The sequence below is a fragment of the Buteo buteo genome, chromosome 5 (genome assembly GCF_964188355.1).
Source record: "Buteo buteo chromosome 5, bButBut1.hap1.1, whole genome shotgun sequence".
Classification (NCBI taxonomy): Eukaryota; Metazoa; Chordata; class Aves; order Accipitriformes; family Accipitridae; genus Buteo; species Buteo buteo.
The window spans coordinates 2,062,022-2,078,107 of record NC_134175.1 but is presented as its reverse complement, the minus strand read 5'-3'; the positions used below and the strand labels follow the sequence as shown (position 1 = coordinate 2,078,107).

The window sequence follows — 16,086 nt, the reverse complement described above, 5'->3', positions numbered from 1 at the left end:
ATGCCAAGTGAAACTAAGAAATGCTTTTGCTCTTGAATGTTGAACAGCCACATTGGGGTGGAATGTGGTAACTGTTTACCAGCTCATCTTAATCCTATCTGAGCTTGAGAAGAAACAATAGTTTACATTCAAAAGAAAACTAGCATTTAGAGGATGTTTTGAGCAGCAGAAGGCAGTTACTCAAATCGGAAGTTAGGACCCAACTTGTCTGTTGAAAAATCATATATCTGTCTGTGATTATTCAGTTTTAAATATCTGCATTTGGAGTCCAATATTTCATAGATGATGAGTGTGAACTTTGGGAAGTAATTTTTGAGTAGACTACTTTTGGAAACTCCTTCCAATACCTTGATAACTTTTTATTCTTTGTATTTTTCTTTCTCTTCCCCTTCTCTTCTACATTGTGTGCTCTCCTTTTGAGTTAAAACCACAGGAAGAGGGATAGAAAAAATGAATAGGTTTTGCAACAATTAACTTGACTCATGCTTCCCTCTGGAGCGTTTTTGTTTGCTTGCTTATTAATAACTCTGTGTTATTTTATGTTTTGTGAAGAGGTGTTTGAAATTCTTACTGGAATCTACTTTCCTTTGTCACAAGACATCTCTTCCAGCATCACGCAGGCTGGAAGCCTACTAGTGAACAATGCATCCAGTTGGCATTAGCTTCCTTACTTCTGCCTCCCATTACAGTGGATCTGACACTAATGTATTCAGCAGTAGCTTTGCCAGTTAGCTTCCTGAGACAGACACCTCCAACGCAGCTAACTGGACTATTAAAAGTTCAGATCGGCTAACTCATAACTCTGGAAATCATGTCGTATTCCAAGGCATTTGTTGCTGAACATGCAAGCCGGGGCTTCTGGGACATATCCATGTCATGGACTGGCCAGAACTCAACTGCACTTTGAAGGACTGGAGGGGTTGTCCTGGTGATGTTGTGTAGTAATGCTTCTTACTGGTTAGTGATGCCAGCTGCTCGCCTTGGAGATGTTAGTAACAACTTCTGAACATGTCGCTCTTATTTGGTTGTTTTAAGGCTAGCACTAGCTGAAGATCTGTCTTGAGAGCGAAAAACTGTGAGGTAACAGCTAGGGCAATAGAGGTGAAGACCTGAGACTTACTCAGGATGCATTCATGGAATCAAAGAAGGGATCACGAACCAGCCAAATCTGCACCTATGACAGGAAGTTCCTGAAAAATACATTTATACTTTACTAGGTACAGTGTGCAGTAATTGGCTGGAAATAGACATAAATTAGATCTGGTGCTCAACTTCCCAAGATTGGGCATATTGCCAACAGAATTCTGGCCATAATATTTTAAACTTTCTTCCCCTGAATATAAATTTTCAGAAGTTCCATGATATCGTTTATCTCATCTCCTCCTTGCTGAGTTGTCAGAAAGATCTGTCACTGCTTTTGTGTGAAGTAGTTGCAATGTAACACCTGAATGTAAAGCAGCTTGATGAAGGATTAGAGAGTCCAACAGAACTGAATGAACTACCACAAGAGGCAATGAACTACTTGTTTAATTCCATGAAATAACTTATAAGATCCAGACATAAGTATTCTTGGCTATCTACAGCATAGGACTGAAACACAATAACTATTATTTCAGAATTTAGATTGTGTCTGTAGCATGCAGTCTGGAAACTTACATATCTTGGTCAACTCTCTCTCGAAGTTTTTTCAAGCTCTTTTGGGCTCCCGCTCTCAGGTTTTCCAGAATGTTTTCAAAGTAGTTGTGTTCACTGAAGTTTAACTAAAGAAACAGATATCCAAGTGTATTAGTGAGCTGTGCAGAAAGAAGAATTCCCCATACCACTGAATGTATCTTCTAAAAAACGTTTTGATTGCAAGGTATCACTTAATAGTTAGCTCTTTGCATGCACTTATTTATTAAAATGTTCAACACAATCAATTTTGTATGCTGTCCAGTCACTTGGAAATGACAGTTGCACAGGTGTAAGTATTCCAAGTGGCAAGAAAATAAGTGCAGGCTTTTATATTGAGGTACTTATTGAGGTATGCACAGCATACTTACATTGGCATATTCCTGATCTAGTTTTTCATTCTGATCTTCCAAAATATAATCTGGATAGCCAATTTGTTCTTTAATTGCCATTGCCTAGAAGAAAAGAGTATAATGTTTCCTCTTAATTGTGTTTTTTGTTGGTGTGGTTTTTTTTTTAAGTTTCAAAACATATAATAGTTCAAATTCTTTATTGCTATTGTCCACCTGTTTGTGAGAAACTGGATGCAAATATTTAAAGACCTTGTTCAAATGCACCCTATTGCCTAGTGAGAGGGTTTTTTTTTTTAACATGGAACATACAGTCTTCCTCTCATCTCCTCATGTCCAGCCACTATAGTAGACTCACAGATCCTACAGCACCATCTGACGTGGATTGGGCTTAACCGTCATTCAGTGCCTTTTGGGTTTTTTTCCTTGCTATTAGAACAGTGCTGATGGTCCTAAAGTCAATGAAAAGTTTGAAAAGTTTTTTGGGGGGGGGATTGCATTGTCTTTGGTTGTCGTTCTAACTTACGCATTTCGTGCCATCTTGTCTCCTCATTTATAACATGGTTCAAAAGACTCGTTAAAGGAAATAAAAATGTACGTGAGCTAACAAAGGATTAAAAAGAAAAGGACAATGTAATAGGATAATGGATAACAGGATAGTGAACATCAAAGGTTTTTTTTCCTCTCATTTGTAGAGGAACTGGGAATAGTGAGGCTACAAAATTCCAAAGATTTCATATTCATGACAAAATACTGAAGTTCCTCGTTATCTCTGACCTTCTCGCGAGCTTTCTCTTTAGATGCCTCATCCATCCACTGTAACTCATCTAAAGTCTCGATGAATGCCTCACGAATCTTATCTATTAAATCTCGGACCTAAAAGAGAGGCAGTAAGAAATTAATCATTTATATGCTATTTTTCCCAGGCACAGCTAAGGAGGGGTGAAAAGCTTCCTACTGAAAGATGATGTCCCCAGATTCTATGCTCTAAACTGTGGTACTCAGCTTTAAAAGAGCATCATAAATGAGTTCTTATGCCTTCTGACTCTTGGGTGATTGATGATATCTTTAACAGACAAAATAGGTTGGGAGATCAGGTGGGAGGGGAACGGGCACTGTAGACATTGTGGATGTACAATAGTACGAAGGGTAAACTACATACCATCCTCTTGCTCTCACCAGCAAATGCCTCTCTGACATACATTGCTCCCACTGCGTTCTCCATGTTGTTGTTGACATAACTCACGCACTCTCTCCAGCGGGCTTCTTCCAGTGTTGTCCCATAAAGTGCCTGTAACACAAAACACCACAGGATTAATTCTGCCTACGCATGGCTTTTCTAAATCTTTGCCTAAAGAGGAGGTTAACCTAAGACTAAGGTTTCCATTGTTGTGACTGCTGTTCTTAGATTTGTTTGGCGCTTATGTGACATAATCATGTCGTTGTGTTGATGAGGACTTGATTTGGTGACTGTGGGACTCTTCCAGTACTATGCTCTATGGCCTTTTTAGGAAGGGAGGAAATACCTTCCTGTAGCTGGCCCGAGCATCCTTGAAACGTCGACTCAAGCTGCTGACTCGATCAATCACCAGTCGCCAAATGAGGTAGTTCTGGATAGTGCTGCGTGGGAAAGCAAAGCTGAGTTTAATCCCCTGACGAAAAAAACCCCAACCACTAGTGCAGACAGTCAGAGGGAGATCTTAATTTTGAATGGAGATAAAGCAGATGATTGCTGCCAGTCATCAGTTTTATAGCATCTACAGGTAACTGTTCTTATTTAACAGGCTGGCTAACTGTAGAGGCATCCAGGCTGAGGACTGTACTACCATATCTGTTCAGGGATTAAGTGGGGTTTTTTGTTTGTTTGTTTTTCCCCTTCTAGAGTGTAACAAGAGATAAGCCTATGATGTATTTTTCCTTCCCATTTAACCTTTTCTAAGAATGTGAGCAGGCGAGACACAGAGTAGCACAGTAGTTTGGGACCCTGGGACCTTAGAAGATATTACCCATGTTTTACGGTGAAGTGGTGTCACTTTTCTCAGAGAAGCTCTGGCAGAACTAGCAAGTGGGCCTAATAATTTACATTTCCACAATACTTCCATTACTTTTGTCTTGGATGTTCTCCAGTTTCTTTACCTTGCTGAGTACTTTGAGATAATTGCTTTCAGCTCTTGCAGATAGGGCATGCCATATACAACAACCTCTTCTTCTGGGTCAACCTGAACACTTACTGAAGACATGACACCTTGGATGAAGAAGGTCCAGTTAAATTCCTAGGCAGACAGAAAGACAGATATCTATGTCAGGTATTTAAGTATCTTAGTAACTGTCTGGACTTTCTGCAGTCTGTGGGATTGAATGTAGCTGCAGTGTTGTTCAGTAGACAAATGCTTTTTAAGAGACTATGAAGACAAGATTAAGAATGGGAATGACTTTATACCTCTCTTTGTTGCATCACTGATCATTTCACGAAGCCATTTCCAATTGGCATGGTAATAAGAGGAGGCTGAAAGTATTAGACTGCTCATTAAGCACTTACGTTCAATGCAAACTTTTCCTGTAGCTCTTTTAAGGTCATTTTGTTGTACAACAAGGTTACATCATGCCTTTCTTCTGCTGGGGTAGTTGCCTGAAGACATTCACAAGGTTATTACTAGAATCAACTGACACAAGTGTCAATGGCTGAAATTGCATGCATGCACATATACACACTCAAATAATATGTGACTAAACCAGTTTATTTTGGAAAAGAAAGCTCACATGATGGTGTCTGGTGCTGCTTTCTAAACTTCAGTACAGGAACTCAGGACCCCCTATTCAATAATGTTTCAGTAATATGTTGAGCCAAGCAGTTCCCTCTATCCTCTTTAGAATGGAAGACTAAGCTCTTAGAGATTTTTAGGGTACTGTAGACTTCTAAGGATGCAAGGGAGCTAGCCCTGGTGTTATAGTGTATGTTTAGCAGAAGATTATCCTGCTTTAGAAGACTTCCAAAAATAAATATGGCTAGGACTAGAGCAGACATAGTAGCAGTGTATGCAGTAGACATAATTATACACACAGAGGCTCTGATTTCTGTGCTGCTCGCAGCACAACAAGTCATCTTCCCCCTCCATTCTTTGAGGCTGTGGGTTTTCTGCTGTATTGAAAACTGCTGCACAAAACAGCAGGAGACTCTCCCTCTCACCCCTTGCCCCCGCAACACCCTGAGAAGTTCTTGATTTCTGTACTTACATTTGCAATCTCTGTTTCAAGCTCCATAACCTTTGCCATTTCCTCTTGGACAAAGGAATCGTCTTTAGACATGTTCTTGTCTTCCCGGATCATTCTGGCAATGGTGATCATGAACTGCAGGTAAGCTTCTCTCACCTGCACACAAGAAAGAGAACATGTGTGTGGCACTGTGAAGAAAAGGTTTGCTGTCTAGCATTTTGCATTCAGCAAACCATTCTTTTGTTATTTTAGCTTTACAGTGTGCTGTGAAAAAGTTGAGTCCAAGGGTCACAGCCTAGTGGAACCCTCCCCACTCCATTTTCTCATCTCTTTTTTTTTTTCCTGCTATAATAAATACTACTGCAATACCTAGGACCTCAGTTCAACCTGAAATACCTTACAGTGCAGTTGCCAGTCTCAAAATACATAGTGAAAACAACACTTTCTGCTTCCCGGTGTAATCCAACTCTCTGGTGTTCTGAGTTAGAATTACTGCTTGAGCAAAAAGAAGCCTCTGTGTTTTGAGTTACACTATGGGAATAGTGATCCCTACTAGCCAAAATACCAGGGTAAACGTGGAAGGTTTAAGTGCTCTGAAAGTAATACCATAAATCTTCTAAACTCTGTTTTTATTGTCTGAAAGAAAAGCTCCGTCTCAGATGGTTCACAGTGATATCTTTGCTTTATTTCCAATAGGAGGGTATGGCTGTGATTTATGTCTCAGAATGGACCTTGAAAAGATACTTGGCTGCTGAGGGAGTACTGATCTCTTGTACAGGAAAGCTTAACACTACTTATTATCCCTGCATACTTTTCTTCCTCCATAGACCTTGGAAACCAGATAAATACAGTAACTGTGAAATTGAGTCTGGGCACTTACATGATGATGATGGTTTGTGTTTTTAGGCTGAATGCTGAGGCCTTAATCAGGCCAGACTCCCACAGGCCTCAGCAGGAGTTTTGCCAAAAGATGCTGGACTAAGCACAGGGGGAGTTTGGGTCATCAGAGTTTGGGTCATTGTCTGTGGGAAGTGAGCTGTTAAATAGCAAATAAAAAGGGGTTGTGTCTCCTCATCATTCATTAAGATTAAAAACACAGCCTTAGCCCTTCTTCTTTATAGCTTCAAATTAAAACTGTATTTAAGCAGTACTGATTTGCTTTTGCTAATTTAGGATTGTCTGTGTATTGTACCTGATTTTCTACTTCCTACAAGTCAATCTAAGTCTGACTTTCATGCAACGATGCATAAATCTTTTCTACTGTAACTGCCACTCTATAGGTGAAACTTGTGGAATAGAATGCTAGTCCCAGTAGCTATCTGCAGTTCCTAACACAAATACATGGAGATTGTTTTGTGTCATGAGACAGATAATAGAAGTTGGCAGTTGACGTAGGTGTCCAGAAGGTCTGGAAACAATCTCATAAAAACTTCACAGGACTATATTTTGGACTGTACTATAGATGAGAATATAGTCAAATACATAGAAGTAAGAAGAAAACTATTCTCACTGATGTTTTCATCTCCATTTACAACCACTAGACAAAAGAGTCTAAAATCTGATTGTTGTCTCTCTGTATTCCCTTCCATTCATGTTAGGAAAATCAGTTTGACGTTAGGCTGCAAATACTCTTTGTTAGTATGACATAATTGAGGCAAATAAAATGTACTAGAGCAGTATTTTCATCTTGGGAAATGGATAAATTATCTGCAACAGCTTTCTATGCATTTACAGAAACCCTCACATTTTTGCTCTGAGCATTGGCAGAGTAAAGCAGCTAGAAAATAATCTCTCACAGTTTTCAGGTAATTTGGGGGAAAGGGGGGAGTAAGTGGCAGCAGATTCTTACTAGCTGAGTATCTGTTCCATTAATATAGCTTTTGCTGCTCCACATAAAACACTTTTTATTTCCTAACTTCTTTCCTCTGAGTGAAAATGTGAAAAATTCTGAATGTTTTGGTGTTTAACAAAACATATTTTGGTGTATTGTATGTTCAGATATGATCCAGTATGATAATTCTTCTCCCATATCTATAATCCATCTTTCCAGTACCTTGTGAAATAGTAGCCAGAACCAGTGGCTTTAGAAGAAGATATAAGCAAATCCAAGATAACCTGCCCTGAAAAAGTGAACCTATCCTTCAAAATTGGAGACTGTTTTAAGCTATAAACCACAATGATTTTATTTTCCCATAACTTTCTCATCTGTATGAATTGGCCAGTTTGGGGGCGGGGCTTGATATTTATACAGTTGTTCAGGCCTTTTGTAAACTTTACAAAATTTTGGCATAACTAGGAGAAAATGTAGCAATGATTGTTACAGTCTAATTCTGATTGTTGCATAACTTGAAGATTCATATATTTGAGTTTTCCAAAACACAGGGATAAGTAATAAAGTTGTTTTAGTAGCACATGTTAAATAAATTAAAAGGAATACTTACTTTTTGATAGTTGCCCCCATTAAAGTAGTAATCCCTGGATGGCATTCCTAAACTTGGCTGGTCAATCTGAAGGAAATCATACATTTCTTTAGTTAGTGATGAAAAGGAACTGGTGTTGTCCAAAGGTATCCTTGAAAGGCAACATGAACTGTGCTGCATGTGCCATCCAAAAGTACACTCTTACCAAATATCAGAGAACTTTAGCTTTCTAGGAACTGGGGTGAGGTGGAAGGTACAACTTTTGTCTCTGGATTTCTAGATAAGGACAGGATGGATACTTAATGGGGATTATTAAGCAAAATCATTCAGTAACCATTGAGATCTAAGAATAAATTCAAGCAACTTAGAAATGAAGATGCTTGACTTGAGGGCTAGACTTTATGCATAAACATACATGATCAATCTCTGAAATATTATTACATGTTTTAAAAACATGGTTTCCTGCTACCTATTAAACCTCTCCATCATTTTGCAAGTCACAAGAATTTATAACCCTTAAATACTGTAAATCAGCAAAGGTCCATTGATTTTTGTCTTTAACTGAAACAAAAATTATGCTACCATAAAATGTTTCCCAATATGACTTTGGGACAGACCTGCCACTTGGGGTGCAGAACTGTTGCATGCATTTTGCCCGTAGTGTGTGTACCCACTGACTTATGGAAAGCTCATCTGTAGGCAGTGTAAATAACTATCCATTATGATTCTGGCATACAAATAATTCCCTGCAATTTTTTTCTTACATAAATGATGTGTCTGCTGGAATCCCGGTCATCATTCCATACAAACATGTCAATGAGGACACGTTTGTTAAATCTGGAGTTCATTATGGAGAGTTTTTCTTCCATGCTCCAATTTGGCTCTAGGAGGTAAATGGGAAAATATACATCATTTATCAATATGTATCAGGACTGACTAAGTTGTATAGTTTGCAAGCTTATTGCTGAAATTGTATAGAACCAGACTGGACATGATGTGAGAATATTTGTACAGGACATTCCTATAGTGGCTAGAAATTGCTAGACTGTTCTTACTAGCCTTATCTGTCTCAGTGATATATATATATATAAATCATTTACTGATTACTTTATATATACAATTGCCAATGCATAGTATAAATCACCATGACCTTGCCTACTTAGGCAGTTATACTCCAAACCCTAATTAATATGCAAGCATTAGAACACAGCTATATTGGTTACATTGCTTTTGTTTTCATTATTTATGTTGGTCCTTTAGGTTTCCTAGCTGTCTTAAAATGTACACTGTTCATGAATGAGACCTTATAATATGGGTATTAAATTTATACTATCTTATTTAGACAGATCACTGCGTGTTAAATATGTATGTTACCCTGACTTTTGTTTGTGAAGAAAAAGTTAAAATGGAGGATCTAATTCAATGACAGAGTCTCCTTAGTGCAGTAAATAATTCTGACTTAACACTACTGAACTCCTTCAGGCACAGAATTACCTTTCGTCTTATTCCACTCTGCTGAAGCCACTGGCCAATCTCCAACCATCGTTAAGGCCTCTAGCAGAGGCAATGAATCTCGTTGCTCTATAAGACCTGAGAGAGGAAAAACAAATACTATATTGTTTTTATAGAAAAAAAAATATAAAGAAAAATAGGTAATGGGCCTAACAGTTTAAATCTGAAACTGAATTTGTCATAGCAGAAAATGAGAGACCACTGAACCATCTGTCTCCTACATTAGCCTTCAGAAAAGTAATTAAAATACTTCTGTTGACTTCACTACCAATTTTGACTGAATCAGGTTGGAAAGGATGAAATGGGACATGTTTTTGCATTCAGAAGGGAAGGCGTTGCATTGACACCAGAGGTAGGTAACCCACATCTGTCCTTTCTACATCCCAGGATGTGTATATTGAGCCTTAATGATGTACCAAGGCATCTTCATTCATCTGAAGATTAGCTTTCCAGGCAAGGCCATGTATATAAGATAGATATTAACTGGACTTTTGCTTAAAAATACATTGGTACTTTTGTACATTTGGTATTGAGCAGGAGAATCAATCAATGGAACAAGAATAGACTCACTCTCATTCATGCATGACTTGTAAAGTATTTTAGCTTTCTGAAATGCTTCTCTGTCCCCTCGATCTGAAGTCTCCAGCACACCTGGGGAAGGAACCATTGCAGTGAGATTTTTGCCCTGGAGAGCTTTGATCTTTTCACAGAAATCACTGAGAATTCAGGGTTATGATAAATACTTGTTATTGTAGGCTTCAATTACTGTGAAACTAGAGTGCTCTTTAAAGGAGCTATTAATGGAGAAAGCGTCAGGAAGAAGGACATGCATACAGCTTGTCCTGCTGCTTTTGAAGTTAATACCAAATCACCTATGGCTAATTTTTAGTGGGAACAGGATGTTCCCACAAAATGGGTGTAGTAAAAGATGTAGAGATTAAAGGACTACAGGAAAAAAAATATCACAATCAACACTTGTGGAAGTTTATTTCTCTGTATAATGTGCAGTAAATAACATCTGAAACTAAACACAAGTGCATAACCAAGGATAGAGTAGCTTCATTCCTACCTTTTAGGATGATCTCCAGCTCATCTCTCAGGATGTCAAAAATGCTGTATCTGGAGCTAGTTTCTGGGATAACATGCCGGTTCAGCCAGCCCCCACAGGCATACTGGTAGAAATCCTTGCACGGGTCAGCTGTTGGGTCCATATTCTGAATTATTCTAGCAGCTAGGTATCAAAATTGGAGAGTTGAATTCCACAGACTGCCTGGTAATCTCAGGGACTACCAAAGACCATCAAGAAGCTGCTTGGCAAGAAGGCACCTTGCTTATGCTGCTTACAGTGGAAAAGACTCATTCTCATGTATTATGACTCAAAGGATCCTATTTTCTGCTTAAAAACGCACAGAAGCATCTGACGGCAGACATTTGTATTGCAATTGTACTGATTTACAGAGGGAGCCTCTGAATGGCAGAATAGTTCTCCCAGAGCACGATGCCTTACAGGCACGAGCATGCTGCCCAGTGCTCTACCTGGGGTCCTAGCTGAGGTACCTACCCATGAAGTCAGTGTTTCCAGGGTGCAATTGGGAACATCTGGGCTGGAGTCTTACTTCTCTTGAGGTGTACAAGTAGATGCCAAAAATAAGAAGGTGAATAGCCCCATGTGTAGAATACATTCTCTTTGAGAGAAAATTCAGTCTAAGGGGATTCTTATTATACTTCATAGATACAGACTGCGTTGGTCAATCCACATCCTTGTGGCTCAGGCCAGAGCCAGAGAACTGTTGCCCACACTGGGAATTTTCCTGTACTACTTCCTTATGAATGATACTCCTGGTGACAAAGAAAGTATACAATGCAGAAGTAAGAATAGGGTTTTTTGCTCAGTTTTTACACATGGAACTGTATTTGAGGACAGCTGTACTTGCTGCCTTTGACAGTGTTAGCAATGTGTATCTAGCCAAAGGGGAAATTTCATTCCTTTTCAACTTCTTCAGTCTTAAAGCCTGAACTATTGTTTATTCAGGTTCAGTAGAATTAACAACATGTAAAACATCACCTCTGCAATAATCATTCATGGTAACAATCATTACCTGCTGTAACACATCCAGGTGTGGTACATATGTTGCCTGAATTGGTGCCATAGTGAGTGCCTGCAGGGAGAGGAATAAGAAAGCAGATAAAATTAGTTGTTTTGGAAAGAAATTGCTACCAGTGTCACTTGCCAGCAGCCCAACCTCAGTGACAGCTCCGTTTAGTTTTAAAGCAAGCGAGTGAATATTAGTGCCAGTAAAAGATACCAAATGACAACCGTGAAGAAACATCTTATCTACAGATTTATAAGGAAAATGTATTGGAAGCAGTATTACAACGGTCTTGACAGTGAATTTTAACTTTCCTGGAAGGAGACTAAGACCAGTTGTTTGGTTTGTTTGTTAGTTGTTTTTTTTTTTTTTACCTGCTAACTGCCTCTACAGTCTTTCTGACACATACTGAAAGTATGAGATCCTTTTCTAGACAACCTACTAAGATGATCTGAGCATCTGAGCTCTTCTGTGATCTTCAAAGTCACCATGACTGAGAGGTTTAAAGAGGGGGCAAAAAGCCCATAGCTGGATTTACTGCTTTCACACTGTAGTCACGAAGATCAAATGGGTGGAGGGGGGAGCTGGTAACAGATCTGTGTTTGGTTAAAATTTCAGATATGCCCTTCAAGGTTACTCCTTGCTGTTCAGCAGAGGTTGCTCCCTACTCAATAATGTTTAGGGCTGATGAAATAGCGTATAATGGAGACTGTGGACCTATGTTCAAGTCTGAGATAAGCCTGGAAAAGTCCAGTGAAGTCATTATCAGTGATCTCCAAGTAGCAAATCTGAGTTAAGTGTAGTACAAACTGTGCTAAGAGCTAATGGGTGTACTAGTTACCAGCTGTTTCAGCTGTTACATGAGCATACTTCTAGTAAAACATGAATTTTGTTCCATTGAGACCTTGGCTCAGTCCTGTTGATCACTTTCCTCAGTAGTTTGAAAGCAGCCAAACTTGGGAACTCTGGGGACCTTCATGACTCGCTGGTTTCAGCCCACGAAGAAAGAGCGATGAATTTGAGAGGGAGCACAGGCAATGAAACCTTAGCAGAAGCATTTTGCTGTGACTGCTAAAACAGAAGAATTTGATGTGTGCCTCTATATGGGGAAATGGGTCTGTATGCTCATTCCAGCAGAAGCTGGAAAGCGCTCCTCTTGGCTATTAAGTTTCTATTTTTGACCACTTAGCCTTGGTTTGTGAAATTCTTCCAGTGAAGAAGATCCACAAAAAGCCTATGCACTTCTAATGCATTGATGGTGAGCAGAAACTGGAACAGACCCTAGCTTTTATTGCTTGGTGCTCCACACTAAATGTAGTGCTAGGAGTTTGATGGCAGTGACTCCAGAGGGTCTTGATGTGAATTCACAGCCGTAAGGTCTACCCCAGCCTGATGAGTGGCCTTGGCCCTGGCCACAAGAAAATTAATTTTGCTGTTTTAATTTCTCACTTGTGAAACTGGACTAGCTTAGTATCTACTTATGTTAAATAGACAGCTACTTGGTTCCACACTGGAAAACGAAAACTTGATACCCTTACTTTCCAACAGGATTAGCCATGTTTTTAAACATTTTTTTGATCCTTACACTATGATGTTTGCAGCAAAGAGTTACTAAAAAAATTCCTTCCAATGAAAATAAGTGTTTTACATGACAGCAAACAAGATTACACTAATTCAGACAGAAATAAAACAGTAGGGGAGAAAAGAGGGCTTGGAAGTTCATCAGTGGAAGCAACATAAAAAGCCCCCACTGTGATTGGGAATGTAACATTCAGGGTTCAGCTGAGTGCTGTCGTGCTGTGTGGGAGTAGATCTGCAGTAGAATAACTGCATGCCTTATTATAATTTAGCGTCTAGCATTCTGAACATGGGATGAGCAAAATACATGTAACAATGTGAAGCTTCACATAGAGGGGTTTAGCTTTTTTTTTTTTTTAAGCACTGGATGAAGCTAAGCCCAATTTTTGGAGTTTCTTAAACTGTCTAATAATTTAAACTTGCCCCCCCCCCCCCCCAACCCAAACAAAAAACCCCAACACCCCCAAAACTCCAACACAACGACCAAAAGTTCAGAGTATTTCCAAGGAAAAAAAAATCCTTTGGGGGAAAAGAAACTAGTGTTTCAAAGGCATATGGAAATTTTCCATAAAGCAGAAATAGCAATGGGCAAGGTGAGAAAGAGATAATTATTATTTTTTTTTTTTTTTAATCAAAGCTTCTCTCTTTAATATAACCTGACAATGTTTAACTTCAGTTTCCGGAACGAACTGCTTTCAACAAGATTCTAACTCCCCGTGTTCAAAAAGCCCTTGTGATTGTGAAAATGTAATTGAGCTGTATAAGTAGGGAAGCCAAATGTGTTTTGAAACCTTGGTTGCACACTCATGACTCTGAAACTCTGCCACAAAACCAGATAATTAGAAATGGCTGGTGAGGGGCTCTCAGTTTACTTCTAAAAGTGGCTCCTTTGTTTTTCTATCAATTGTCTCTTTTATGCCTCAGTACCGTTCCTGACAAAGAACCAAGCCAACCTGACTCCGTATGAGATATGACCAACACTGCCCTGTTTTGCTTCACAATGTAGTTGTTGGGTCTTTGCTCACTTGATTGAGGCTCTGCCTACTGCACCTCTTGAACTTCAAATAACGTAGGAACAAATGTAAAATGCACTTTCTAAAGTCTCAGCTAGACAACTCCATGCACTTCATTTTCTCAAACTACTTGAGAAACAACTGCCCAAGTTTTCAGTATAAAGATAGGTATTTATGTATTTATATTTCCTTCCTGGTTAAATATTGCTGACATGTTGAGCTGTAATGACATAAGACTCCTACTTTGACATCCATGAACAAAGACTGCTGGAAGTACAGACATGGGAGGGACAACTTGGATTAATGTTCTACAAAGCCTAAAAGTTGAAACAAAACAAATGCCCAGCAGGGTTTAGATGGATGTGATGGGAAACTTCTGAACATAAAATCATAAGTGGGACATGGGGTCACGCTTGACACTGTAAGGCATGAAGCTAGTGATTTGCAGCAGAGGAAAATTGGCACGTTGTTCAGCTCTGAATCCCATGTTTGCCCTGCTGCATCGAAAGTAAACACATCAGTGGAAGGGTTTGTGGGGAATCAATACTTGTCTCCTATCAAACCTCACCTCCCACTTGTCTTCTCCCACAGCCAAGTTCATCTAGGATCTAGCCACTTACATTTTTTTTTCTCTTTCAAAATTCATCACTCCATTTTCCCACCTCTTTCTTCTGAGATACCCTTCCTTGGGTATACTTTTTAAAACTATCAAAGAGGGATGTCAAAAGAACAGAAACGGGCCAGAAAGATTTAATCACTCTAGCTACTTTGTGCAGTACTAAGTTCCTTCGTGGCTCTCAATTCAGGACCTTTGCAGTATCACCCTTGCATTTACTTCATTAAGAAAGTCATACTCTTGCTCTGTTGATAGTCTTGTAAATAGAAAAGAACCACTGAACCCTCTGCAGACTGAAGGCTTTCTTCACTTTCAGTCTGACAGAGCACCATCAGAGAATTGATAAGGGAAGGTAAGCTTTAATGGAGCTAAATAAAATTACCTGAGCTGTGGGACTACTCCAGATGGAAGAAAATGAGAGAAAATAAGCACTCCAGACACTACTTCAGAGGTCAACTGCTCACTTGAAAAATGGCAGAGCTGGGACATGCTTCAGGGCACATGGAGCTCAGTGCAGAGAATTCTATTGTCTTAATTTTACTTTACAAGAAGCCATCGAACAATATTACATTTACTGGTCACCAGCAGGATATAAGAATAACTTCTGAGGTCTGTAGAGCACTGTAGTCCTCTTTAGCAGGTCATCTTTTGAATGACAATTCTTTTTCAAATAAAAGTTGCTTTTCACAGCCTTATTGAAGTTCTTTTTAGACAACAAAAGCAAAGCAAATCATTCCGTACAGTCTCTGAAGCACAGTTTGTGTTTAGTGTTTTCCCACTGTGCATTTTGAGGACCACAGATGGCTGGGGATGGCACACATTGAAACAATTAGATCCACAGTTGTCATCAGGCAGTCAAGTGTGAGCTTTACCTTTCAGCACCTTATCTTTTCTCACACAGATCTCATCTGCAGAAGTGCTGTCAGCACTGCAGACTGCCTTTGTTGCTAACAGTGAATTGTTTGCAACAAATAATGTAATTGCCAAATTTAGCTTTTCTCCCTCTGAGAGGGCTGTCTATACCAGATGTCAGTGTCTTCAGATGGACTCCATAACACAAGTGTTTGTTTTTATTCCACTTTTCTTATGATTTCTTACCTATAGTCTACCTGTAATCATGGCAGAGACAGAATTTCATGTAAGAATCGGTAAGCTGAGTATTTGCCCACTTTTGCAGCCCTGTATAGCCTGTCATTCCACATTCATGTAGCTCCATCTGAGTACAACTGAGAAGAGTCTTGCCACCCAAATGTCATTTCATCGTGACTTTTGTGTTAGCTGCCACTTCTTTAAATTCTCCATTTCCTTTGAATAGATGCCTCATTAATGAATGTTCATGAAGTCAAAGAATGACTAGGCAGCAGTCTAGGAGACAAGCTAGATCTCAGCCACAACATTTTCTTAGTGTGCCAGTGACCAGTTTAGATATTGCCCCTAGCCAGCAGGTTCTTGCAAATCTATTTTTCAAGTGCATGTTAATTGCATTCACAGCATAGGAAATGCAGGAGCATAACATGGCTTTCTGAAATCCACTCCCAGAACAAGGTGCTGCTAAATTCGAGTGTCGTATTTCTCTTCATTTATTTGTTTGTAGCCTGCCTAACCGGATAGCGTGTAGGTGAA

General features: G+C 39.3%; 1 protein-coding gene and 1 long non-coding RNA gene across 2 annotated transcripts in view; one reads left to right on the top strand and one right to left on the bottom strand.

Moving 5' to 3' along the window:
- The window catches only part of LOC142030817 (uncharacterized), a 126,117-nt gene that overhangs the window by 1,875 nt on the left and 108,156 nt on the right, over positions 1 to 16,086 (top strand). The gene's annotated exons all lie outside the window — the stretch shown is intronic.
- Positions 1 to 16,086, bottom strand: part of MMEL1 (membrane metalloendopeptidase like 1) — a 28,045-nt gene that overhangs the window by 8,475 nt on the left and 3,484 nt on the right. The window contains exons 3-16 of the mRNA XM_075027143.1: positions 11,266 to 11,325; positions 10,236 to 10,397; positions 9,737 to 9,817; positions 9,149 to 9,244; positions 8,419 to 8,537; positions 7,676 to 7,741; positions 5,256 to 5,390; positions 4,561 to 4,650; positions 4,158 to 4,294; positions 3,548 to 3,641; positions 3,184 to 3,312; positions 2,799 to 2,897; positions 2,043 to 2,126; positions 1,657 to 1,760 (exon numbers count right to left, since the gene is read on the bottom strand). Of these exons, the coding sequence (XP_074883244.1) occupies positions 1,657 to 1,760; positions 2,043 to 2,126; positions 2,799 to 2,897; positions 3,184 to 3,312; positions 3,548 to 3,641; positions 4,158 to 4,294; positions 4,561 to 4,650; positions 5,256 to 5,390; positions 7,676 to 7,741; positions 8,419 to 8,537; positions 9,149 to 9,244; positions 9,737 to 9,817; positions 10,236 to 10,397; positions 11,266 to 11,325 (1,456 nt within the window). The remainder of the gene's footprint in view (positions 1 to 1,656; positions 1,761 to 2,042; positions 2,127 to 2,798; positions 2,898 to 3,183; positions 3,313 to 3,547; positions 3,642 to 4,157; positions 4,295 to 4,560; positions 4,651 to 5,255; positions 5,391 to 7,675; positions 7,742 to 8,418; positions 8,538 to 9,148; positions 9,245 to 9,736; positions 9,818 to 10,235; positions 10,398 to 11,265; positions 11,326 to 16,086) is intronic.